Here is a 27,759-nt window from a genome sequence, read left to right as displayed (position 1 = left end):
GATTTTATTCACACGCAGCATACAGTAAATGTCTGTATAATAGAAAAGACATTTCTGTCTTTTATTTTATGAAGGTGATCATAATTAGGGGGTCCTTGGCATTAAAAGTTATTTTATTTTATTTTTTACTTTTTATTTTATTAGATTTGTTTGAACTGCAGATAGAATAGCAGTATATATCTTTTTTAAAAACACTATAGTCGTATGGTGTTGCATCAGCATTGGTAGAAGAAGAAAGTCATAGAACCAGACGTAAAGAAAATAATTTGGTTTAATTGAAAAAATCAGAACCAGCTCTCAATTCTACACTATAGAGTACTAGATACCACAATTTCCATGATTTCTTTTGTTGGCTGTACACATTTTTGTGTGTGAGAGAGATTTGACTTTCCATTGGTCTGCCAGGCCGTTAGTCAGACCTTTAAAATCTGTTAATTATCTCCTAATGAATGACTTAACTCAACGGCTTTGAGAATTTGGCTCCTGGCGGCGCTTACTAAATACTTTTACAGTAAAACTGACTGAGCACACTGTAAATTAATTCGAATCCATTCGTTCCAGATGATGTTTGGTCGCTGAGGATGGAGTGAGTTCACATATCTCCCCTCCAGGCACGGTGACACCGTATCGGCTCTCACACATCCTGGACTGATTAGTTAACCGCTCCGCCGTCGCTGTGTGTGTGTACGTGTGGTTGCACAACAGCGGGAGATTTCGTTGAGATTTTTGTGTGCTGTTGAGTAAAAATGCACCAAAGTTCTCACGGTTCCATTCACCCCCCTCTCCTTTCCTCTTCTCTCCTCTCATTGGCTGTTGGGTTTTAACAGACAGCTCTGTTGCCCCACCCACACCGCAGGGTTGCCACAGGCAGTGAAACCGATGCTGCCAGCGTTTAAATATTTCCCTCTGCTCATATTGGGGGGCCTGAGGCATGCAGTCTCGATTCTATCTCACTTTATCTCCCAAGAGGAAAAAGTAGGCATGCATGCATTTTTTTTTTTTTTGTATCTGTGAAAAATATTACAGTCTTTTATGTCCACTCAGACACTCGCCAGTTTTATTCTTCTAAGACGTGACCTGTGCTCTGTGTTTGAGTCAAAAGCAACATTTGCCTGGTCTGTCTCTACATGAATAATGATTTCCTCTTCCTTATTTTTTTATTTGACATGCATTACATCTTAACGTAAGCCATTCCGGTGAGCCCTCGCTTATCTGACCCTGTCAGGTGGAATTTGCCGGTGGATTTCACGTGCCCAGGGGAGGCACCATCATCCTCGAGTTTTAGTCAAGACCCGTTCGTTGCTGTTCAGGATCATCTTGTGTGAGTTTGGTATGGTTTGAGATGACAAACGAGAGCGGGACAGGAAAGGAGATGGCAGTAAATTTGACTGAGCGGGTTTTGGTAGCTTGTTCACTAGGCTTGGCTTGGGTGTAGTACATTAGGCAGATGACTTATGATGACAGCTGGATTGAACGCTCTCCCAGATCCTACAATACCTCCGGCCACCAGATGGGCAGTACTGCTGAGAGCATGTGCTCACACACATACAATTCTGTTGATAAAAGGGTATTATCTTTTTTTGTGGTGCTTCTATTTATTGCCTCCAGCTATGCTGCTGGAAAACATTTCCAGTGCTCACAGAACATAAGAAAACATATAATCATGACTTTGGACAGTGTTGGGTGGCAGTGCAATGAAACTCCATCTATAAATATCTTAAGAATTAATGTATTAAAGGAATAGCTTAACCATTAAAAAAAAAAAGCATTATTTACTCAGCCTCTCGTCATTCCAAACCTGCATGACTTACTTTATTTTTAGTGTTAAATGCAAAACCACCATAACAGTATCTTAACTGTAGTCTGAGTGCTATATTCCTAGTTTTTATGACTAACATATATGACTAGAATTAAATTAATTATTCACAGAAAATCTCTTCTATTGCACTCTGTGGCGTGTTCATGAAAGAAGTAGTGATGGAGGATTTGTGAATGATGAATCATGAATGAATCACACTGATTTGGTTTTCGTGTTTAACTCACTGACTTAACTTTTCTAAATGATCTTTTCAGTTAATCAGTTAATCCTGTTCACAAAACCAGTCCGAATGATTTGTTCATGACTAATCGGACTAGAGATTTCAGAAAGACCCGGGGTGAACCGCAAGCATGATAGAAGTATTGATGCCCAATTTGTAAAAGAATCACTCTTTTAAGTTCTTTTCAGTGAAGCATTTGATCCTGTTCACCAAAACTGGTCTGCATGACTCAGTCATGAATCAGACTGATGTGGTTCTGGAGTTAAACTCACTGACTTAGCCGACCAATTTCTTTTCATCGAATCAGTTATTCTACTGTTCACAAAACTGATCTGAATGAGTTTTTTCAAGACTAATCGGACTAATCTGGTTCTCGAGTTAAACTCACTAACTCGATTATTCGGTCAAAACGTTTCACAGGCTGCTGGAGGGAAAGATTATCAGCACAAATCTATTGTATGTCTTCATAAGACTTGGATTATAGCACACAAGCCATATGAACCGCTTCTTTTTGCATCTTTTGTGATGCTTGAAAGGAATTTTTAGTGAACAGTTTTTGGATTTGAATCTATGTAGAAGTGTCTGTATGGAACAAAAGCTGATGAAACGCAGAGCAGGGAAGGATGGATAAACACAGAGAACAGACGAAGGAGACTGTACAGATCGCCGCCCGAGGCCTACGCAGTTTCCTGCGAGCACAGAGATTTCAGAGAGACCCAGGGTGAACCGCAAGCGGTCGAGGAGGCTGTGAGAAAAGCTTTGAGCCAAGTCGCTAAACCTTGCCTTCCATGGAATACATAAACCTGCCACGCCATTTGATTTATCCTCCTCATTCACTCGCTCCTGTTACTCCGAGTTATAAACATTGTGTGGAAACGGAGGGAGAGGAGGAAAGAAAAATCACAGTCAGGAACAGAGAACATCCACCTTTTCAAAAACAAAACGGAGTGAAATAACCCTGGGGATGTGATGTATGACAAACCTCATCACGAAGCTATGTAGTTAATATATCTGGTGTAATGCACTCTTACGCACTCACACACTGGTCTTGTTTTCACCCGTTCTCTTATTCTGTCTCACCTGCTGACTTGTATATCAATCTCTTTTCCTCATCTCTTTTTGGACACTCACATTTTGTCCATCCATTTTCCTGTGCACAAATCCATTTGTATCCCTGTGAGCTTCGCTCTTGGCCTGCTGTGTGTTCGCTCAACATATTTGTTTGCATTCTGTCTTATCCGACATGATTATGTTTTTGTCCTTATGCTTGTTTGTTGTTCATCAGCACAAACATGTTTATTTGTGTGTGTTTGCATGCACAGATGGAGGAGCTGTTGCCCACCATGGAAAAGGTGAAGCAAGAGTTGGAGTCCATGAAAGCCAAGCTGTCGTCTACCCAGCAGTCTCTGGCCGAGAAGGAGGCCCACCTGACCACACTGAGGGCAGAGCGCAGAAAGCACCTGGAGGAGGTGCTGGAAATGAAGTAAGACCTTTACGCTTGTCCTTCACACCTCTTGGCCTGATATACAGTAACAATCGCTCGCTGTATGGCTCACTGCCGTCTTAAGGAAGAACATTTTATTGATGGTCGTTTTAAAGGGATATATTATGATAAACAGGATTTTCTTGCTCTTTTGAAAGGAGTATGTAGATGTATTCCATCATTACAAGCGCAGGCTATTATAACTTGGCATGGATGTTGTTCCTCATTTTACTTGCAGAGGGGGTTAGCCAATCATAACAGAGGGCATTCACATATTTTAATCTTAAAAGTACTGTAGAAAAATTATCCTGTTTAAAATCTACTCATTTAAGTTCCACAAAATCAGTGTTAGAAGGATTTTCGTGACGTAGGTCAGGGGTTTTCAGTGGACCCCCAACTATGTTTATTTTATTTTATTTTATTTTATTTAAATAACGTGAAAATGTAGTAATGTGCAGTTTACATTCTGCATACCATTATATTATAGTTTTCATTAATATTTTGAGTTAATTTTATATTTTCTTTCATTTTAAGTTTTGTTAAGGTTTTAGTCATTATGATGTGATCTATTTTTTATGTTTATATAGTTTTTTTACTTTTTTTTTTTTTTACAAAAATGTTGTAGTTCAGTTTTAGTTATTTTAGTTCAAGTTAAACTAAATTAATATAAGAAATGTTGCCTTGGCAACTAGCTAAAATAAAGCTGTTATTTTATTTCAGATAATGATCATTTTATTTCAAATTATTTTCTAATGGTTTTCACATTTTTTGTAATTTTTTTTTTTACATTTTTAGACCTTAACTTTTCTGTGGTCTCCTAGGGGTCCTCTGATCCCAGTTTGAAAACCCCTGGTCCATGGTCCATGCATGCAGACATGATTTTTTCCTAATGCAATAGGTAGGCCAGAGGCCTCGAGAGACTGTGTGCTCTTGGGAGGCTGTGAATGGTTTTTTGAGTGCTTCTTTATTTCAGGCTTTTCCTCATCCTCTGCTGAGCTTCTGCAGACTCATTTCTCCAAAAGATCACTTCAGCAGAATCCAAGAACCCCTTGCTCTTTCTCTGTTTTCTCCCACAGTATTCTCTGAACTCTCTCTTGTCTTTTCTCACTCTCTCTCACAGTCTTTTTCTTATCAGTGCCTGTGTTTTGAGCACTTCCTGACTAGATAGAGATAAGAGGAGTACTAGAGGAACATAGGAGGTTGAAGGTCTCCATTCCATATTTGAATCAGGATTTAATTAAGGATCCCTGAGTTTCAGAAAGGAGGCCCTCTTGCTGACAAATTAATGTGGCTCCACTGAGATGGGTTTGGGGCCTGGAGAAAAGACCTTGTCTTATACCTTATAAAGGTAGACTATCTTTCTTATATGTAGTTTTTGAAGAAATATACAGTATCATTTAAAAGAAAGTTGTCTCAACTCAACTCTATTTGGGGTTAGGGCTTCAATTATCTATTGAAATTTTGGTAGCACTTTACAATAAATTTAACATTAGATCATGCATTGACAACAATGAACTATTTTTTTTTATTCAGTTAATAATGCAGTTTTGATTATTAATTCATGTTCTTTCTTAATTACATAAATGTTACAAACTTAAGTTGTTGAAATTAAAATGAAAACATGAAGTGAAATATATATATATATATATTTTATTTAGAAATAAATAAAATGTATTAGTTTATATAGCTATTGCCATTAAGGTTAATAAATGTTATAAAAGTATTGTTCTTTGTTACGTCATGATATTTAATGCATATTGATATTTAAAGAAACTTTTTGTAAAGTGTTACCAAAAATATTTAAAATTAATTGAGTGACATGTAATGAATTGCATATATCCCCCAATTGAAGGTAATTCAGAAAGATGCAACATTGAATATACAAAAAGTGGCTCTAGAAAGGTTATTTTCTAGATTAAGTTATTTTTCCATCTCAATCTGTGATATTATTTTTCTGCCTCTTTTTAACATTTTCTACTGTATATTGACCTCACAGGACTATTGTTTTAGATTGAATATCAAGTTCAAAATAATGGTCGTGGTTGCAGAAAAATGAGTCAGAATTGGAGTTTCAAGGACTCTCTGTGCTTTCCAGATTGGTGTGGTGATTTGATTGTCAGCCATATTCTCAGAGGCACGGGTCTGCCATCATAACTGCATGCTTCAGTTATGATGGATTCTAGCATTAAAAGAAGATAAAGAGAAAGCTGAGAGATGATGGGAGTCTTTATCTAGGTGTAATGTGTTTGAGTTAATGATGCATACTGATTCCCATAAAGATCATTTTGCCACTTAATATGAAAGAGAGCAGGAGAGCAGGGCCCCATTGCATCCAGATTTGGCTGTTGATAGCAGAAGGTCAGCTCAACTGAGACAGGGAGCACTGTGTATCTCCACCGGCCTCTCACTAACCACACATTTACAAAAAAATCTCGTATTTGAGTGAAAATAAGGCTCTGATAGGGATGGAAGGGAGAGGGTGGTCTCCGATCTGTTTTGGGTTGAACGTAATGCGGTCGGGGCCGGAGAAAGTAGACTCACGCTGTTGAAGGGGCCCCGCTGGCTGGCAGCAGACAACCAACTGGACCACTCATTAAAATTTCGAAGGAAAAACACAAAATAGCAGACACAGAGGTCACAGACTTTTTATTTATTTATTTCCTCAGGCTGAACTTCCGACCGCACAGTTTAAAGTCAGCAGTGTGGAGACATCGACCCTTTGGGCTGGTTCTCCATCCTCGGCATCTAAAAAAAGGCAGAATTACCACTCGTTCTAAACTCTGTTTCCCTACAGTTTGCAAAGGGCATTTTCAAAATGTTCTGAAGTCTTAGTTGTATTGCCTTTTTTCCAAGTTGAATTTAAGGGGATAGCTCTCTCCAAAATGCCAATTGTCATCATTTACTCCCCTTCATGTTGTTTCAAACTTGCATGTCTTTTTTTTTTTGTGAAACACAAAAGCAGATGTTTAGTAGAATGTTCATTCTGCTCTTTTTTTCATGAAAGCATATAGTGGACAGGGGCTGTCAGGCTCAAATATTGATGGGAAAATATAAAATTATCTATATTCAAAATCTTATTATATGCAAGAATATGCCATTTGAATGTGCAAAATTTGAAACGGAAAAACCAAGGAAATTTGAATATGCGAAAGTGCAAATGAGATTTGGTTAGAACAACAGTGCACAAGAACAGTGGTTTTTGGTTGTACTGACAAATCTGGAATGACGTATCTTCACGCACTGTATTTGAAAATACACAAATGCAAATTAGGGAATTCATCATTATTTGGATACACTTTTTTTAAATGTAACCTCTAAGGGCTTTAATTTACAGCGTAGACAGCAAATAGCTCATTAGTTGTTAAAATCTATTGTCAAGGCAAATGAATACCACAATGAGGTCATTATTCAGATAAAACTCACTTAATGTAACCAGCAGTGAGAAAAGACCATTATGAGGTCATCGCTCAATTAAAATCCAAATGGACTGTCAATGGGGTTCTTTGATAATGCATAGAGGTGGATTCAAGCTGTGTTGGCGCCAAGGTTTATGAACATAACTGTGCTGTACGCAGTGTGGTACTTACATTCGGGCTTGTTTTGTGGAATGAGCTGAGGATTTAGAGCGATGGGTTGAGGCGGTAATGAGATCTCCAGCACACCATCCCATCCTCATGTTTCCTCTCCATTTAGCACAGTTTAAATGCCCCTGTACCGCTGGATATGAGATGTGGTGATATCCCAGTGTTCCACCATTTGATGTGGTTTCCTTCTTTCGTTCGCTCTTACTTCCACCAGCTCACGTACTCCGCTCGGTAAAGTGCGACCGCAAGGCAGAAATCAGTCGTCTCCCTTTGAACAAATGTTTAGCTTTCTTTCTGCAGTTGTTTGGGAGTGCTGGACATTTTGGAGCGGCCGCTTGAGAGGTGGATGATGATGGAGGGGTTGATCTGGATGAAGAGGCCCTTCTCAGATATTCGCTTAAAGGCATTAAGCCACTTGTTCATGTTTTAAGACTTGAAAAGAGCTGTCACCACCTGCGTGGTTCTTAGCTTAGTTCTTACTGTGAAACTCAAGCTCTTGCTTGGTTTTGCAAAGGTCTGGTCCACACAGTTAGGCTTCCCATTTAGATGCGAAGAGAACATCTAAATGACATGTAAAGTGGCAAGCCAGTTGGCTCCATTTGGAGTGTGAATTTAAGCTGAATTGGCCACAACACACAGGAAGTTGAATTTGAAAGTTGGATTTACTTAGTGTTAGTTCACCCAAAAATGAAAATTATGTCATTAATTACTCACCCTCATGTCGTTCCAAACCCGTAAGACCTTTGTTCATCTTTGGAACACAAATTAAGATATTTTTGATGGAATCCGAGAGCTTTCTGACCCTGCATAGACCGCAACGCAACTGACACGTTCAAGGCCCATAAACCTAGTAAGGACATCATTAAAATACTGACACAGTAGAGAAGAAATTGTTGAATAAAGTTGTTATTTTTGTTTTCTTTGCGCACAAAAAGTATTCTCGTAGCTTCATAAAATTCCGGTTGAACCACTGATGTCACATGGACTATTTAATCATCATGAATGAAAATGAATGAAGGTCTTAAGGGGAATTGGAATGACATAAGGGTTAGTAATTAATGACAGAATTTTCATTTTTGGATGAACTATCACTTCAATCTATCCATCTGTCGTTCTACTGTATGTAATGTTACATCATTCTATCAGCTGTTCCTCAGTTTTCAAACTAGACTTTGTCAAGCTGTCATTTTAGTTAGTTAAAAATTTGTTACATTTCTTTGAATTTCAATTCATTATAATTCTATAAGTGAATTCAGGCTGCAGTTTTACATCTTGTTTAATTGAAATGTAGGAATTGAAAAGACAATTTCAGTTTAATTCTTAATGGCAACAACACTGCTTTTCAGATCGTGTTTATCTGAAATAAATTATATCACAATAATAGACTGTGGTGAAAAGTATTCATTTAAATAATGGCATAGCAGACAACAAAGCGTAATACACCATTCAAAAAAAAGTGTCCTAGGTGAATCTCTTTGAAAAATTGATGCCACTAGCCTAGAAAACTGTAGAAAATCCAGTGGTTTGTATGAACTTACTTAGACCCTTAATCCCGGAAGTTGCTTTAAATCAGCCAATCAGATTAGACAGAGTTTGCCAGAGTAAGAAAGCACTTTTCAGTTTTGTGTGCGGTCTGTGGACTCTTGCTAAACCTGAAGCGGTTTGCCGCTTCCCCTTGTTGTAGTAGATCAATATCACTTTTAAAAAATTCCCAACAATTCCCCACTCACGTCACAGCTGGAGCTTTTCATCTCCGGTGGGAGTCCAATTATAAGGTTTGAGCATAAGCGCAGGTATGTGAGGAGTATGTTCGAAGGTGTTTAAATTGACACGGGGTGATGGTGAGGTTATCGGCTGCCCACAAAGTCTCTATTCGAAGGGTGGGTGAAGCTGCTAATTGCCCCTGTTAGCACCCTAGTTTCTTGAAGCGGAGCAGAATGGTCGGCTTATTACAGGGACGAATGCTTTAGAAAACAAACCTGCGGATTGTCCAGCATGAAACCCAACCACAGTTCAACCCAAAAATGCTTTATCATGTTCACACAACTGATTCACAGCTTTTTGTGTGGCTTAAAGGGATTTTTGTTTGGTTCACTTAGACAGAACAAAGCAAAAATGAGAGATGGGAAAAAATGTTGGTGCCTCATAGGGCTTGATAGGTATGCAATATAAAACTCCCATTAGCATCATCAAAAGAAGATTTCGAGGAAGTTCGAAAGATTTTATTTTTCCCACTGCCTTGTTTTTATTGTTTTAAGATGTCAATCGCCATGTCCAAATGTTCTTTGCCTTTGTAGATTTGTAATCTGTGAATGCTACCATCTTGTAGTGAACGATGCTTTTGTTAAAAAACAAAATGCCAAGTTCAGTGGGTGGTATGATTTAGTCGCCATAATGGGAGTAATAACACAGTGGACTTAACTCTCCCAGGCAAGCCGATCTTGGCAGCCTTGATGGAACGTTCTTAGGGGCGCTGGGGTGGATTTGTCTACGGTATCTGGGTGGCAAGTGAGAGAGAATCTGACATGATCTCTTCTAAGAAGGCTGGAGCAGTCAGGGGCCATGAAGCCCTGGCCCGGAGATCTCAGCGAGCATGTGAACACGGATTATTACAGCATGGAGCCAATGAGGCTGGACGTGTGTGAGAGGCCAAGCGGGCCCTGCAGCGATTAGACTTTAAACAGCGTATAATGGACTCGGCCCTCCCCGTCTCGACCCCGTCGCTCATGTACCCGAGAGCCATAATCCAGCGAAATGTCGGGAAAGCGCAACGATGCACGTAACGTCTCTGTAAATGTCAAGGCTGCTTAAAGATAACAGTGCACCGGTGGTACCGCTGTACGGCGAGACAGATCACATCAGACGTTGTTCGGTGCTCTGGGGTCTTCTGCTGGATCCATAATCATTACATCACATTAAGAGTGGCTTAATCTTTCGATGTTAAACCAGCAGTGATAGGACAGTTCTCTTGTCCTACAGGAATGGAAATTGCAACCTCAACACCATTGCAGACTTTATCTTTAGCCAGACTTGCCTTGGTAGCAACCACAGCTAACCTTTACAGGCTGGGAGAATTCTGTCATTTAATAACCCTGATGTCATTCCAAACCTGTATGATTTTCTTTCTTCTGTGGAAAACAAACAAAAAATATATATGTGCAGAATTGTGCTGGTTGCTCTTTTCCATGCAATTACAATAAATAGGGACTTAGGGAGGTTTTTACGTTTCAAAAAGACCCTAAAGCACCATAAGCTGTGCACAAAGTGTGCAACTTTTAATTTATTGTGTTTGTTTCTTTGATAAAGCTTCTTCAGACTTTGAAAGCTCCACAGACTTTGAAAGCACCATCACTGTCAGAAATAAATTGCAAAACTGTACCTTTAGGGCAAGGGTGTCCAATCCTACTCCTATAGGGACACCTTTCAGCAAAGTTTAGCTCTAGCCCCAATTAAACAAACCTGAACCATCTAATCGAGGTCTTCAGGATCACTAGAAACGTTCAGGCAGGAGTGTTGGAACTAAGATCTGCACGAAAGTTTCCTTCCCGGAGCAGGAATGGGGTTACAGCAGCTTGACACTGGGTCAGTACACTTAAAAGGACAACTTTGTAGGTTATCTACCTCTAAAAATGTAATATAAGTACCTTAGTACTTATAATATGTATCCTTAAGGTACTACTATGAACGTTTTAGGAGTAAATAAGGTTCAAAGAAGCCCTTTTGACGGTACCCACAAGCTGTTGCACCCCTGAAAGTACAATTTTTGCCTTTTTTTTTCTGAGGATATAGAAATTGATGTTATTAAAGTTTCCTTGATCTTTTTTATTCATCTTAGGGTGATGGCAAACACCATTTGGTGTTGCATCTCTTAATTAGTCATAGTCACATTGCTTGAATATTTGTAAATGCAAATTAAATTTTAGTGAATATTGAGATTTTTCAGTGAATAACCTTTTAAATTCTGTGTAATCTTTATGCAAAGCTATTTTATGGATTTAAAGGACTTGGAATATAGTAATGCAAGTTGTACAAACTACTTATATTGCACCTTTATGGTGCTTTTTGGATCCTGTCAAAGTCCGTCCCCATTTGTGTTAGTTGTTTTGAAAAGAGCTTCTGGGACATTGTGCTAAAATTCTCCTTTTATGCCCAACAGAAGAAAGAAAGTCATATCAGTAATGTATATCAGTTACATATCATAATATCAGAATGAAATGAGCATGTTTAAACAAGTGTGAAATATTTTTTTAGAATTCATATAAGTGTGTTCCAAGTAAGATTCAGGGTGAGTTTGAGGTTGATTCATACAGTAGATACTCTGTGTACTCTACACTGTAGTTAGACGGCTGCTCAGGAGACTCTTGTGCCTCAAGTCAGCGTTTGGTTTGGCAGGAATAAATCAAGTTGTTCTCTACAGGGAACTCTTGCTGTCTGACTGAGAACCAACGCTGCACTTAAATCATCAACATCCTCGCGCTAACAGCCATCGCTGATTCTCCACCACTGTAGGGATTCTTAGGATGATCTCAGCATTATGCCACATCTGAGGACAGTTTGGAGGTGTGAATTTACACCTCTGTCACTCCAGCTGTGTTGTTTATTTATTCCAGTTATTCAGAAAAACATGGAGACTTCTTTTACACATACATATTCTCGGAGGATAATCTGTAATGGATTAGCTATGGTTTATGTGAACTCGTACATCGGAGCATTCAAAGGACTTTAACTCATCTAAGTGTTTGGCTTTTCCGTCCTAACCCTGTCGAGATTCTAGCGCTGCCCCATAAATCATGCTCCGAAATTGAAAGGGTGAACTGGAAAACTCACAACGACAACTTTGAAGGAAAAACAACAGAGGTTAAATGGAGAAAGTGATGCTACAACATATCCTCTGCTATCACTGAGAGGGAGGGCTGAAAAATGTATTTCTCAAATGCAAATGCCCGCATACTCCTCCACTTCTGCTCCTCTCAGACGGCTTGGGAATGCTCAAGGTCAGGATTCAGGGATGCATATATTCATATGTCTTATCAGTGCTGATGTGAAAGTGAGGAACTCATGCTGGCAGCTACTGTCTGCAAATAAATCATATTGACCGTCTCTTATTCATATTGGCCATATTCTTAGAATGGGCACTGGCTGAACCCATCTACAGATATCCTCTATTCCGTTCTAAATCACTGTCATCTAAAATCACCCCCATCGTAAAATGAAAGTATTGTAAGTGCCCCTTAAAGTGTCTGCCAGCTATATTCTATGACCTTATTTCAAATATGTGTTTCTATTTTTCATGTATATTACTGTATCTCCAAAAGTATTAGGGCATTTAAGCAGTACTTAACATTCTAATATCTATATCTATCTATCTATCTATCTATTGTTCATTTGTTTATTATTGTTTTAATTATTCGTTATTCTGTCATTTATCTGTTCTAATGTTCGTTCATTCTGTCGTCCTCTTTTTTTTCTATCTGTCAGTCTTTCTGATAAAGTGACATTTTTAAATGTCTTAAGTGTTTTTCAAAATTTTGCCTACATGTACTGGAGAAATCTGAGCTAGTGAGATTGTTTTTGGTCTATATACAGTATATATATATATATTTTTAAAAATTCAGAACGTGAAATTGCCATGTCCAAATTTAAAAAGCTTTCATCTCCTTTTTTCTGTGGCAGGATACCATCCCAGCAGCCTGAAGTGATGAGTCAAATCTATTTTTAAACTGGAGTGTGCTCTGTTATAATTTTGGACATGTGCTGAGCTTCCCCTGCTGTTCGTTAGGAAACCGGTGCTCAGACAGCTCCAGCACCTTGACAGAGTTTTGTTTTTGGTTTGGTTTTTTCCCAAATATGTTGTTAGGGGATAGTCAAACTTGTTATAGGTGGCGTGTTATCAAGGCAAGCTATGTCAGTGTCCAAGAGCTCATTTACTCTCTTTATTTATAGATGAAAAACACTCGACCACTGATATACACATACACCGTACATACTATTAGCTCTGTTTTTCTGGCTTGCGTCTCCTGTCCGCACACACCTGCTCCTGAGGCAGTTTGCTTTGGCGTGGTGGTCCGCAGGCTGCTGCCCAGGGGGGGATGTTGCTCAAGGTGACAGGTTGGGACAGCATAATTAAACAGTCGGAAACGGGAGCGAAGAGTTGCCAGGAAGAGTGAGGGAATGAAGGGAGGGCTGTTGTTGAGCAATACGGCCTCGTGTTGAAGGCAGGTGCTTGATAAGATGAAAGAGGGATGAAACTGAGGAGAGCTGCCAACTTCTGGGCAGAGAGGGAAATGGAGTGAGCGTTGCCACCTCAGGCCAAACACAACATGGAGGAGTGGACGGCGGCCAAAGGACCTCCGTGCGCACCCTGTGAATTTATGTCTGAACCACACGTTTCTCTCACACGTTTGCTATCGTAGTAACGCTCATTTTCGTTCGGGTCTGTGGTTGGAGCCATTTCTTTGAATTAATGTATTAGCTGCTGAGGCTATGGCTTTATCCATCGTTTTATACACATCCTGTCATTCTGCCGTACAGCAGATGAATGAACTGTGAAGTGAGTGGTTGTTTGGCACCCGAGTTCATACATTATAGGTTCTCTGTGTCTTTCTTTCACTGTATATATTGGATAAGAATCATGGATGGAACAGCGGAGGACATTCAACATTCCCAGTCAACCTGTTTCTGTTTTTTCCCCCCTCATGAACCCGCTGGAGTTCAAATAACCGTATTATAACTGCTTTAACAGATCAAACGCTTAAAACTCATGTGCTTTAAGATATTTGACTGAATCATAATTACTGTGAAACTCCTGTTTTGAATTCTGTATTGTTTTCTGAACCTCTTGAGAATCTCAGAAATTGGTTTTTGGTGGGTTGTCAGAGCTTTGCTTTAAAGTCAGTTTTATTTGTATAGTGCTTTTCACAATACACAATGTTTCAAAGCAGCTTGACAGTACAAGACAGGGGTTTTGGGTGGTTGCTAGGTGGTTGCTTGGGATTTTTGGGGATTTTGCCAAAGTATTGCTATGCGGTTTCTAGAGGTTTTAGTACTTGCCAGGGTGTTGCTATTTATTAAAGGGGTGGTTGATTGCGATTTCACATTTAACGTTAGTTAGTGTTTAATGTTGCTGTTTGAGCATAAACAATATCTGCAAAGTTACGAAGCTGAAAGTTCAATGCAAACGGAGATATCGTCTTTTAAATTTCTGTCACTTTAATGCCTACAAAAATGGCTCGTATGGACTACAACGAGTTACTTCCCGGGTTTGTGACGTAACAAACCCAGATAAACCCCGCCCTCGGGAAAAGGTAGCAAAGGGGGCGAGGCCATGCTACGCTGCTTTAGAGAAGAGGAAGAGAAAACTAGAGGTGCACGTAAAAATCTATTCATATATGAATCGCGATTCTGTCTTCTAACGATTCTAATGGATTCACAAGTCTCAAAGTCTAGCTTGCACAGGTTCTGCACGATCCTCTTCAATAATATCCTCTGCTTCTCAATCGGGCTCAAACTGATAAGCGATATTAACGACACCGTTGTTTACAATACAACGGAGCACATGCCGCTGAGGTGAGGGGCGGGACGTTTAGACTCGCACTAGAGACTGTTTAGCCAATCACAACACACTGGGCTAGCTAACCAATCAGAGCCCATCGCCTATTTCTGAGGGCGGGGCTTCATAAAAGCAGGAAATGATCAGCGTGTTTCTCAGAGAAGGGACAGAGCGGTGTGCAATAAAGGTAAATTATGTGAAAAAGAATGCGTTTTTTTTTTTAAACGAAGCATTAACACTTTAGACTGCACCCCATAAACACAATCAAGCCTAGAAAAAAAACAGTGAACCACCCCTTTAATGTGGGTTTTAGGTGGTCCTTAGGGTGTTGCTAGGTGGTTGCAATGTGGTTTCTCGGGGTTTCAGTGTTTGCCAGGGTGTTGCTATATATTGATGGGGTGTTGGGTGGTTGCTAGGGTGTTGATAGGAATTTGGGGGATTGGCAGGGTGTTGCTATGTATTTATAGGAGATTTTGGGTGGTGTTGGGGTGTTGCTAAGTGGTTGCTAAGGATTTTGGGGGGTTGCCAGAGTGTTGCTATGTGGTTTCTAGGGGTTCAGTGATTGCCAGGGTGTGGCTATGTGTTGATGTGGGTTTTATGTGGTTCTTAGGGTGTTTCTAGATGGTTGCTTTGGATTTTTGGGGGTTGTTAAAGTGTTGCTATGCAGTTTCTAGGGGTTTTGGTGCTTGCCAGGGTGTTACTCTGTATTGATTGGGGTTTTTGGGTGGTTGCTAGGGATTTTGGGGGTTGTTAGGGTGTTGCTAGGTGGTTGTCAGGGATTTTGGGGGTTGCCAGAGTGTTGCTATGTGGTTTCAAGGGGTTCTGTATTGATAGGGTTTTTATGGTAGTTCTAGATAGTTGCTTACAGGCCCAACTCCTGTGGTATTTTGGTCTCAAAATATGGCTCAAGTTCCTCCTTCAAAGTTTATGGGATTTTTGTTTCTGCCAGCTTTACTGAAAATCATGTCTCTGAAAATCTGATTGCTTAAAGCTAAAATATACTTTTCCTTTTCAAACAAGCTGCAAAATTTTGTGCGTTATTAATGTTTATTGTGCGAACAGTGCTGGGAGAGTTACAGGCCAAAATTTAATGCTTGGAGTTAGAGGTTTGTTCAAATCCCTTTGGCTTAGCAAGCACTGCTAATTAGAAAATACAGATTGATTCTGCCTAACAGACTCGTTTCCTTTTTAAAGATCTCTAGGTCTTTGTTGCCTTGCATACAGCTGAGAGCCGACACGTGAACGGACCCAGGGCTGTTCTCAAGTCGAGCCGTCACCGCCCAATACGTGCGCTTCTGCAGATCGACAGGCCTGTGAATTGAGACGTGCTTTGACTCACGGCCTGAAATCACGGTGGGATTTTAAACCAAGCTGAATCCGCAGCACTCCCCGGTCCCCTGTGCTTGCCTTAAGCTGTGCACAGGAAAGAGAATGGAATACATATCAGCCGTTTTATCATGTGAAGCGAGAGACAAGAGCCCTCTGGATTTCTCTGAAATGTCGGATTTACGAAAGGGAAAATTGATTTTACAAATGTTTTTTTTTTCTCCCCTCTCTCTCTGTTTCCATTTCGCTTGGTTAGCAACGGGTTCATTGTCCACGGCACGGCTGATGTGCGTGTTATTCTGTCCCTCATTTACGATTATTGTACTTGATCTGAATACAGCTAAATAAATCTCTCAGCAAGCTTGTGTTTATAGGTTTCCTCTTTTATAGGTTTCCTCTGATTTGCAACCGAAGGATAATTTTCCCTCCACAGCAGCGTCAATATTAGGTCGTTTTTGATGGAAAACTGGGAGCCCGCTGTGACCTCACATGAATCGAAGTGCAGCGGCGAATGAATCTCCATCACGATTCGGGACTCGTAGCCCTAATCGAGAGGGTAATGTATCAAAATGGAAAATGAATTAATCCTCTCTCGTGTTTGCCGGGCTTCTCGGGTTTCTTAACTGTGCGAGACGGAGACAGATGTTGCTCAGCTGAAAGAGGCCTGTTGTACCTGTGTAAAAGGATAGCCGCCAAGCGAGTCTCCCGCCGTTTCATTGTGCGGTGTTGACATCAATACTGTTGTTATTTTGGAAGCAATTCCTTGTGAATTACGAAAGCCTTGAGTATTCGTTACTGAGAGGAGGAATGAACTGTGGTGGCGGTCAACAGTAGCAATTTTGTTTTGTTTTTCGTGCTAGGTTTGTAGCCCTATGATTCTTAAACTGTGGTACAGTATGTTCCCACATGGGACCCATCCCAAGGGGTCAAGTTTTGGCTGTTTAGCTGGGTCCATTTCTTGGTTTGCAGAAATTCCCCAATGGTACGCTGTACATCCTTAGAATTTATATTGCTTAAAAACAAAAAACAAACAAACAAAAATATATATTTTTATGAAAATTATGTGGTACTTGGATGGCCTTTAAAACATGTTCATCATGTCATTGTGAACATATTATCAGTGTACATCCTCATAATCATTCATTACATTTTCCTTACACTCTTAAAAATAGTGAACAGTTCTTAAAATAACCACTTTTGTCATGGTGTGTGTGGAATATTTTAATATTCTGAAGAACCTTTTTTCTCCTATTAAGAACCTATAGTGCAATGGAAAGATTCCATGGATGTTAAAGTTTGTTCTTGGAACCATAAATGCCAATAAAGTACTTTCATTTTTAACAGTGTATGCAGACGCCTACAGTATAAGCATCAATTTAATGTGCTTATTATTCTCTCTGCTCCTAGCACTGTCCATATGCAATAACTGTGTCATTGTTTGTCCAGCTCAGGTGAGTGTAGTATAATGATATATACATGTGTTGGAATAATCGGGGTGTGTGAGATTTACACTCATGTATTCCATACATTGAATGCGAGGGCTTTTCCGAGTCATCTAAGACAGTCCTGCACTCCGCTGTTGCTCATTTATTTATTCCCTGATGTCAGACCCCACATCCCACTACACAGCATCCTAAATCTGCTGCCTGCCATCTCGAGGTGAAAGGGATAAATTCACCTCCCCAGCTTTGGGGGTCTGCTTCCATCTACTCATCCCTAAAGAATCTTCCTTTTGCTTTATGGCTGCCTTTGTCCCGGATGCCAGAGAGAGGCAGCGATGAGTGGGCCATGCCAGTGGGGATTGTCTTGTCTTGTTGAGATTTGGCTTGTTGAATACTGACCTGTATTTTAAGCATCATTAACTGTCCTGACATGGAACATAGTTCAAGGAAGGAAAACTTTTGATATATCACAGGCTTTTCCACCATCTCCAGCTTTAATAACTTTTTAATTCCTATTGTGCATTGTCTTTGTAATGCCATGTGTGTCTTTTGTAAGGCTACACTGCGTCCGTATTTTTTATTTTTTTGCATGCTTGCACAAGGTCCCTGCTTGCGTTTCTTTGTTACCCTCTTTCTGCGATCGGCACTCATCTTTTTCTCCATTTGATGCTTGTTTGAATCTTTCACTAAAGAGGCAGCTTTGTGCTGATTTGAGGGAAATCACTTGAAACACACTTGCAGCATACATCACTACAGAACACTTCTCGCAACACTACAGAAAGCAGAAAAAAGGCAACTCCTCTCATCTGCATCTTCAGCAATTCTGATGCAGTTTAATAATTTCTGATGTCATTATCAAATCATCTATCTGTGCCAGTTCATTGTCTTGGGAGGAAAAGTGTGGACTTTGGAACTGTGCAGTACTCAGAAGACAACTACAGACTTCTTATTTAATTATAAGAACAGAAAATTAGTTTAAATAAGTGCATGTTACTTTTTATATTAATATTAATTTTATTAATGTTAATTTATTACATTATTAATATTTTACAGCACTTATTCCATCTGTGGTACCTTATGTTGATAACATGCCAGTGTTATATAGTTTTTAATAATATTTAGAATTATTTTTGTTTCTACTGTTTGAGTTTTAATTTAAAAGTTTTAGTCATTTTGTTGTTTTTGTCACTACTGATTTTTTTTATCTATACCGTTTTAGTTATTTTAGTATATATCAATTTAAACTACATGAAAATGTTTTGGCAAATAGCTAAAAACAAAATAAGTTTTTTTTTTTATGTAATGTATTTCATTTTATTTCACTTATTGTTTATTTTATTTTAAGTGAATTTTGTTTTTATTGTTTTAGTTAACCATAACATAACATAACCTTGTAACACTAAAAAGTTTAAAAAGATTAAAGATTTAAAAGATTAAAATTCAGGTTTATTTATACGCACGCACACACACACACACACACACACACACACACACACACACACACACACACACACACACACACACTTACACACCTAAATAAACCTGAACCTGTTATTCATTTCTCAATTATTAATTTCTTTCTAATTACTAATTTCTTTCAAAACTGAACATAGTTTAAATCCCTTGTTTAAATGAAGTGAATGATTGACAGATAAGTAGGCGGTCCTTCACTACTACCTGGGATGCTTCAGAGTGCATCAGTGTTTTCATTTCAGATGCAGTTGTTTTTATGTGTTTTTGATTATTTCTGAATGTGTTCGAGTGATCACTTCGAAAGTTTCCCGCAGTCGATCGGATCACTCAGACCTCTTAATAGCAGGTATAAACGGGGCCTCTAAGATGGAAGCCATTCTCAAGCAGACCAGGCCGCGATCCTCATTAATTACTCTGTACTTTTTTCATACGGTCAGGACGAGTTGGCATGAGTTGGCAGAGCTTCTTACTTCAAGGCAATTAAACAAGGAGCAGTTTGAGCCGCTCATTTCTCTGCATATTTAAATCCAAACCAAGCTCAGCTGTCCAGCCTAGCCACGAGCAGAAGGCAGAGAACAGATCTGAAGCTAATTGGGCTAACAGCGCTGGCTCGGTGTCAGTCCCTTCTGCCCCGCTGGCTAACAGGACTCCTGATAGCCGCCCTCCAGGGAGCGCTTCACAGCTGCACTTCTTAAGAGCTCATTTCCCTAATAGCAGCCCCATTTTCCTCTCTTCCCTTATCTCTATATTGTTTCTTTTCATCTCTCGCTTTTATTCCCGTACTTTTCTCTGGTGCCTCGCCATTGGCCGCCTTCGGCAGGCCCATTCGTCAGGTATGCGGACCGGACCACATACATATGGCAGCGCTCAGGGAAAGTGAACGTCTGATTAAAAAGAACAAGCTTCAAATGCTTGCTGTTATATGTGCTTTATTCCAGCATGTTTGTGTTTGTATAATGAGGGGGATCTCTAAGCCCACTTCAAACTCCTCATGAGTAATTACCGCCGTAGCGGCTTTGTTTGCGGAGAGAGTGTGGCATCTGTGCAGGATATGTTTGTTTTGGCTGGAGGCCATTTTGAAGCTCTTGTTAGTGTACGCATTAACAAATATCTTGTTTCCGGCCGTGTGTTCGCTTGAGCTACAGTGTATTTATATATCTGCCTAGCTCGCTAATAGGAAAGCCATCTCGTCCCCCAGGCTGTGATCATACGGAGGGCAGTGGGGTTGACTTCCACAGGGGGGCATCCTCCGCCCCCTCCATCCCACATCAAAGCATCCCTGTCTGGGAATCAAGGCCATTGAGCCCCCGCCACTTTTTCCGCCCCGCATCTGCGTACAGAACCGCTGGGCTGAGAGGAGCGATTGACTTGTGAAGGACTTCATTAAAGCCCGAGGAGACATTCCAAGTCCTTCATCCATCTGTTTTCCTCCTGTGTTCCCTCCCTCCATTTGTCTCTCTGTATTCCACATCCTCTTTCCCTTTTGGCTCCTTCCTCTCCCGATTAGCGATCACGTTTATGTGAAGAACACGCATCCACTCGTCTGGTTGGATACTGGTGTCTGTCTATAGATGGTTAACCTGGAGTCGCTGGGTATTGTGCTGTTCACTGAATGGCTGATGAGATTCAGCTGTGAGATTGAGACACATGGGCTCTAACTGTGTGCATTCAAATCTGAAAGAGTGAGACCACACTGAAAAATGTAATTTTTTAGGATTTAGAAAATAAAGAAAAGTTATTATTTATCATATTAATCATAAGCAAATTTATTTTTGAAAGCTGTTGTAGGATTTCATATGGACCAATTTTTTGAAATGGCATTAAGCAATTTAGATTATTAGCTTTTTAAAAAAATTTTCATGAATAATAATAATAAAAAAAAGATAATTTTATTAGTAGTATTGTTTGTTGTTAATATTGCTGTTGATTTTGTTGTCTGTTAAAGTCTGTTAAAAATGCAATAATTATTATTGTTATTATATAACTTAAAAATGGCAATAAGCAATTCAGATTAATGTTTTTACTTTTTTCATAATTTTATATGCGCTATAAAATTAAAGACAATTAAATGTTTTAATTGTATATGAAATATTAAATGTATATTTTCATTTTATTTTTACTGAGCTTCACAGCAGTTCATTGTGGGTTATTTGAATACTAATAATTATAATAATAATAATATTTTATTTGTTATTAGTATTATTAGTTGATATCAATATTGTTGTTAATTTTGTTGTTATTAATAAGGCGATTAAATATCTAATAATAAAATGGTTATTGTTATTATTATTATTATTAATAATATATTGATTGTTGCTATTGTCATTGTTATTAATATAAAATATATTATTATTAATGTTTTTGTTGCTGTTATTAATATTGTTTAAAGATCAGTATTATTATCAATAATGCTGTTTACAATTAACCATATTAATACTATTTTACTTTTTAATTAATATGTTTTTATTTAATGATTTAATTTATTCATACGTTTTTGTTGATAACAATCTGGCTTGGTGTTAAATGAGAAAAATGCAGAGCAGACGCATTTTCACAAGTGGTCTCAGACTTTTGGATCCCTGTCTCTCTGTCTGTCTCATCTCTCTTTTGCTGTCTTTTGTGTCTTCTTATGGTAGAACATGCTTTGATCATGAGCTTTCTATGCCATTCCTGTCTGTCTCTCAGGCACCGGCAGGTTTGAAGAGGTTTTGCTCCAGCCGCACCATCCCTCTCTAGCTCACAGTCCCAGGGAATACCTATGAAGATTAGTGTCTGGCCTGGAACAGGGCTCAGTCTATTTTAGTCCGGAGGGGGATGCAGGTGGGTGGCCGGCTGTGAAAGCCTCACTCATGTGATGCCCTTATTTCCCACCCTTGATAATTTTGTCTCACTCATTCCTTAATATCTTTTATGCACCTCTTTATCTTCCCTTTCCCCCTCCAATTGTATCTTTTTCTGTTTCCAGCTCAGTCTTCTTTTGTCTACTTTCTTCTATCCATGGTTGTCTTTTGTCTCTCCCAGCCTTTGTTCTCTCCTTCATCAGCAGTTGGCATATTCCCCTCCGTTGCGCTGTGTTCGCGCCCCCCTTGCCGAGGCTTGAGCACTGTGTGAATCTGGGCACATGAATACTTAAAGATCCCATTTTCCACTGCTTTTCACCGAGGTATGATCGGCATGTGAGCGGTCCAGCTCGCTGATTCCCAACAATGTTAACGCATGTCTGCAACAAAGAGGAGACACGTACCCCCTCTGCCTCGCCAGACCTTTCATCTCCACACCGTGCTATCTGATAAAGCGATGGCCAGAACCCCCATCAGAATGGCACAGCACTGCGGGCCTGTGTGAGCATCTCAAAGTAATGGCTCTGTTTGACACTGAGATGAATCAGATCACTCTCCTCTACCTCTATATCACTCCTCTCGCTCTCACTCTCTCTCATCTTCAGTATGTACTCGTGATAAGGGGCTGAAAGGCGCATGTCATTCTGTATTAGCATCAGTGCACTTTTCTCCTGCTCGTCTACTGGAGGATTTGCCACCACTCTGGCTGTGTTCTAAACATACTAAGCTGCCTTGCTGCCTACTAAGGGAGCATTTTAACAGAATGGAACATCATAAACTGATTTGCAATACATACCAAAAATACTCACAAGAGACTTGGCTCGTCATCGAGTTTTGTGTTAGCATGTTGCTAAGCTGATGGCATGGAAAGGACATAAAAACTGGGTCATCTGAAAATGATCATTTATTTATTTATTTATTGTTTGTTTGTTTGTTTGTTTCCTGTCATCTTGAGGAATTTGTCACTGTGCTCACAGCAATGAATTGCGGCCCTTTAGGACTGCCCAATAATAATAATAATAATCATTGTTTTGTATGTTGCTGTTATTAATATTGTTATTAATTGTGTTATTATTAATAAGGCTGCAAAAAATTTAAAATAATAATAATAATAATCATAATTTGTATTTTATTGTTATTAATACTGTTATTAATTTTGTTATTAATAAGGTTGCTAAAATTTGTTGTAATATTTATTGATTTGATGTATTAATAATAATAATAGTTATTATTATTATGATTATTATTGCTGCTGCTGCTGTTCTGTTGTTGATGTTATTAGTATTGTTTAAACATTTGTATTATTAATGAGACGTTAAATGTTAAATATTTACCAAGAACAATAATATTTATTTATTTATTTAATTTTACTGTATTTTTATTTATCTCTCTATTTATTTATTTGTTTGTTTGTTTGTTGGTTTTTCAATTGATTTTATTTTATTTTTTTAAACCAGCCTTTGCATCAGGGCATATCTATATCTTAAAATTACTGTCTGGATAGGCAGCTCACTTGGTTGTGAAACTGGTCTACTAGTCATTTGCCATTCCAGCGGTTAAACGGTTTGTTAGATGCATAAACAGTGTAGTTTATTAGGATCAACTCTGATAACTTGGACTCAATTCCTTCTCCAAAACATGCAGTTCACACTTCCTAATTGCAGCATTGTTTGCATTTGTGTTTTTGGCTTGTTTTTTTTTTGTTTTTTTGCTGTGTGGATATTTGTAAAGAGTAGCTAATGGGCCGTAGTTCTGCTGGAAATTCACTTGAGTGTGTTGAACATGAACAACACCCCAAAACTATCCCGACCGACATGAAGTGCTGAACATGGGCCTGAATGCTACAAGCGATAAAGTGCCTGCCAAACAAGGCAGCCTCAAAATAACTACTCAACTCTGTCTGGGCTTAACGTCACTCCACAAATATAGTTATGTGCAGATCTGCCTTTTTCTGCTGTATTACTGACAGTGTTTATGTCTATGAGATCATTACAAAATGTTCTAGATTGCAATGATTACAGGCGATTACTAGAGACGGAACGTTTTGACGGCTAGGAATATATAACATCCATTTTGAGGGTGTGGATTGAGCCGGGTCAGTTTGAAATCAAGTGGGAATACAGTGTCAGAAACTGTGTGTCTCATAGTAAAGCAGAAATGTCGTTTTTAATTTTCCTTATTGAGGCATTTGTTACTTGACGTTCTCTCACTTTTTCACTCAGCCCTCTCTCTCCTGCTCAAGTTTTGGCAAAATTATGTAGACGCTGCAGCTCTCGCTGCCCTAAAATTACAATACTGTGTGATCTTTCTGGGAAATTGTGCATTTAATATCAGAAAATTCAGAGCTCAGCATGTTTTCTCTGTTCCAAGGCGCTGTAAAACGCTCGCTGGCTTTGTTTCTTCCTGATTTTACTCTTCCCGCTCTTTTAAAATCTCAAGGAAAGAGGACAGAGATCGAAATCGAGAAAATGGAGCCGTAAAAAAACGAGTCCCGCAGGACTCTTCAGTCAACCCTTCATTTAAATACCATGCTGTGTTTTTTAACTTTAATTGCTCTTGTATTGCCAATTTTTTTTTTTCAGCTATAATCTCTGCTTAACAAAACGGATTTCACAAAAAAGGCACAGGGAAAAAAAAAACACTGCCTTTTCACTTGATTATACGTTCCCGTGCCAAGCAATTATCGTCCTTAAATATCTATTCTTTAAAAAGGGAAGGAAAAAAGAAAGATTGACTTAAAGAGAGCAGTGACTGAAAAAAACAGAAAAGCAAAGTAGAACTGTCAGGCAATCATTTTACAAAGAAATGATCCCAGCAAACGAAAAGGAGAGATATTCAATTATCAGACATTTGCAGGAAGGGTGCCTATGGGTCATTTCAGTTAAGCGGTTAAACATTTTCATGTCTCCATCATACGTGTCTTAATATACTGGATAAAATATTCAACTCTCTGATTTTAAAGACCGAAATCATTTTACTGAGTTTATTTCATCATAATTAAATGAACGCGGGGTGAATTTTAAATGATTTCACTACTTTGGTTTGAGCAGAGTTGCACTGCCAAAGTGAAAATGACCAATTTCTAAAGATATAGTCCAGGTGTTTTGTATTGTTCCTTCTCTAATCAAAGTGTTTCAATTAAAGCATGATTTCTTTGGAATTTAGTTTTAATTAGAAATCATTTTATAATTTTTCCAGTCTTCGCTTTCCATCCATTTGTGTGAAACATGCAGAATTTTCCTTTGCGTTTTGGTCATCTTGCCATTTCTGCATCTGGTTAAACAAGAAATCAGACACACAGATGCAGTGGATAACACATTTAAGATTCTGTTTGATGTGAAACGATGTGTTGACGGCTGTATGTATGGTTAGTGTTTTATAAAGCAGTTCTTTAATTTGACTGGACAAGCAGCGTTCCATAACGGCACTGTAACCATTCACTGTTTATATCAGCCTCGTATGTTTGCCTGGTTTCTCTATCTTTGTGTCAAGTGCTTCTCTTTGCTTGCTCTCAAAAGTTGCGATTCTGCGACGGCTTCGTCTCTGACCCCAAGACCATGTCTGGTCTCTTTAGTTCCTCTCCTGTTCTCTCCCAGCACTGACTCTGAATCATTTATATGGTGCTCTTGGACGTCTGACCCATTTCCTGACTCCACTGTGTACCCGCCATTATAAATGCTGTTCATCTGAACTTCATCAAAGAACTCTGGAAAAAAAGTTTCCACAAATATATTATTAAGCAGATTACGAAGCAGTTTATTTATCATTGGTAATAAGAAATGTTTCTTGAGCTGCGAATTTGATCATGTCACACTGAAGACTTACATTTATGAATTACATTTTAATATATATTATTCTAGAAAACACCTTTTTTAATCGTAAAAATACTAAAACATATAATAATATAATTAATTATTATATATACATATATATATAAATATATACATATATAATTAATAATATATATATATTAATTTATTTTAAATTTATTTTAGATCAATTTTTTTATCTATTTGAATTTACACTTAAAATTTTACCAATATTCAAAGTAATAATTCAAGTGATTTTACTGTTTCGCCCCATTTTTCAGTAAAATTCAACATTACCATTTTTTTCTGAGAAGGTTTCTCTATAACTGTCCCCTGGACTGTCAAAACTTATGAAAAAGGACAAGCTCAGGTGTCCTATTAAAGGGAGAAGAAACTGTTCACAGAGTCTGCTTTTCATCCGTTTTGATCGTTTTTAGATTCAAACTGAATTATTATAATAACTAAGTGCTTATTTATTAGCGAGCGAGTGTATGTGTGTTTGTAGGGGAGAGAAAATGATTGACAGGCCAGTCATGGCAGTGTGCTGGCTCTACCTGAAGTTGTCCATATTTTCGACAGGAAACGGCTCTCACGGTATCAGACACTTGAATCTTGCTCGTTAAAATCTACCTCCTATTACTGAGGAAAAAATCTCTCCTTACCCGTTCTCTCTTTCGACCCCCTTATTTTTGTGGAGAACTTTTGCCGGTTAGATTGACAGGTGAGCCACAGTTACAGTGCGGGCCTCCTGTTTGGACGTCTGACCCATTTCCTGCCTCCACTGTGTCCCCGCCATTTCAGCTTTTCAATCCCAGTGTCTGGAACTTTCTGGAACACTATCTCACTAAAAGCTTTCAGCAGGCGGCGGATAATTCTCGGATTCGCACTTACCCTCTGTGTGTGTCTGTGTAGGCTTACTTAGCGAAGTTGTCCATATTTTCGACAGGAAACGGCTCTCACGGTATCAGACACTTGAATCTTGCTCGTTAAAATCTACCTCCTATTACTGAGGAAAAAATCTCTCCTTACCCGTTCTCTCTTTCGACCCCCTTATTTTTGTGGAGAACTTTTGCCGGTTAGATTGACAGGTGAGCCACAGTGACAGTGCGGGCCTCCTGTCACAAGTCACTCTGTAGCTGTCGCCATACCGGCATCTGTCAAAGGTGCTCAGCTCCTTCAGCAGATTAACATCGCTGACATGGAGAGGGGGATATGGGGGTAAGAAACGGAGAGAAGGGAAAAAAGAGAGCAGGGGAATGTGGAAAAGATTAGCCGGGATGGCTAGAGGGGGGAAAGGCTGATATGTGCGCTCTGTCTTGTCATCTGTTTCAGCTGGAGTGGAGTGAGGGAGTCTGAGCTGTCTTGTCTTTTCTCCGTCTCTCAATCCCTCTCTCTCTCTTTTCGCTTGTGTGGTCTGAGTATTTTCCTCCCCGGCAGCTGCTCGCCCACTTAAAGTTCCTCTGAGTGGCTCTAAAGATGAAGCTTGTGATAGCGAACATCAGCAGGAGGAGAGTGGAGAGACTTACCTCTGCTCTGCTTTTGTTCTGCCTCGAGAAAAAACAAATGAAAAGTTCGCTGAGGTGCTTATGGGACTTTCTTGCTTTTAAGTGAACATCTTGAACACTTCAGAGAGAGCTGAAAAAAAGCTTGACTTTGAAACCTCACACGCCCAGGTGTGTCAAAGGCTCACTTTGAAAGCCGAATCGATCACTTCACCTTTGTCTCTCGGTCTTGCGCCCCAAAAACGTTTTTTTTTCCCACCTCATTTTTATTTTTAAACTTCAAAGTGAGACCCAGCCTCACCGTTTCCCTCCCTCTTTGCTGCCCTGTGCTCGTTGGGCTTAAGGAGGCCCAGGAGCTGCGTCTGAAGTGTTGGGTAAAGATGAGATCCAGACCCTCACTCCCCACTGTAAATCGCTCCATGGCTGGCACACCCTGCTGGGCCATGAAATATGGCCCTCAGGGGCCCTACTTCAGCACCAAACCCTGTCGTATTTTGAGTCGTAAATGGAGCTTGAGTGTGTGGTTGCGTGTCTGTTTTTGCATGTACTTCTCGATGAGATGTTCCTTTGAAGTAATAATTAGAAGTGATTTTTAGTTGATGTCATCAATCTGCATCTAATAATTGATACCAAATATTATTTTGCCATGTTTAGAATAATATATTTAATATTTTCTGTTTTTCATACAGAATCAGAATAGTTTTTTTTTTTT

General features: G+C 39.2%; 1 protein-coding gene across 7 annotated transcripts in view; it reads left to right on the top strand.

The window, feature by feature from the left end:
• erc1b (ELKS/RAB6-interacting/CAST family member 1b) overlaps window positions 1–27,759 on the top strand; it is a 231,614-nt gene that overhangs the window by 109,332 nt on the left and 94,523 nt on the right. For all 7 annotated transcript variants that reach the window (XM_016447524.1, XM_016447521.1, XM_016447523.1 and 4 more), the window contains one exon: window positions 3,362–3,522. In XM_016447524.1, coding sequence (XP_016303010.1) covers window positions 3,362–3,522 — 161 coding nt within the window. The remainder of the gene's footprint in view (window positions 1–3,361; window positions 3,523–27,759) is intronic.

This window comes from Sinocyclocheilus anshuiensis, unplaced genomic scaffold (genome assembly GCF_001515605.1).
Source record: "Sinocyclocheilus anshuiensis isolate Anshui unplaced genomic scaffold, SAMN03320099.WGS_v1.1 scaffold283, whole genome shotgun sequence".
Taxonomy (NCBI): Eukaryota; Metazoa; Chordata; class Actinopteri; order Cypriniformes; family Cyprinidae; genus Sinocyclocheilus; species Sinocyclocheilus anshuiensis.
This window is presented reverse-complemented; position numbering and strand designations above follow the sequence as displayed.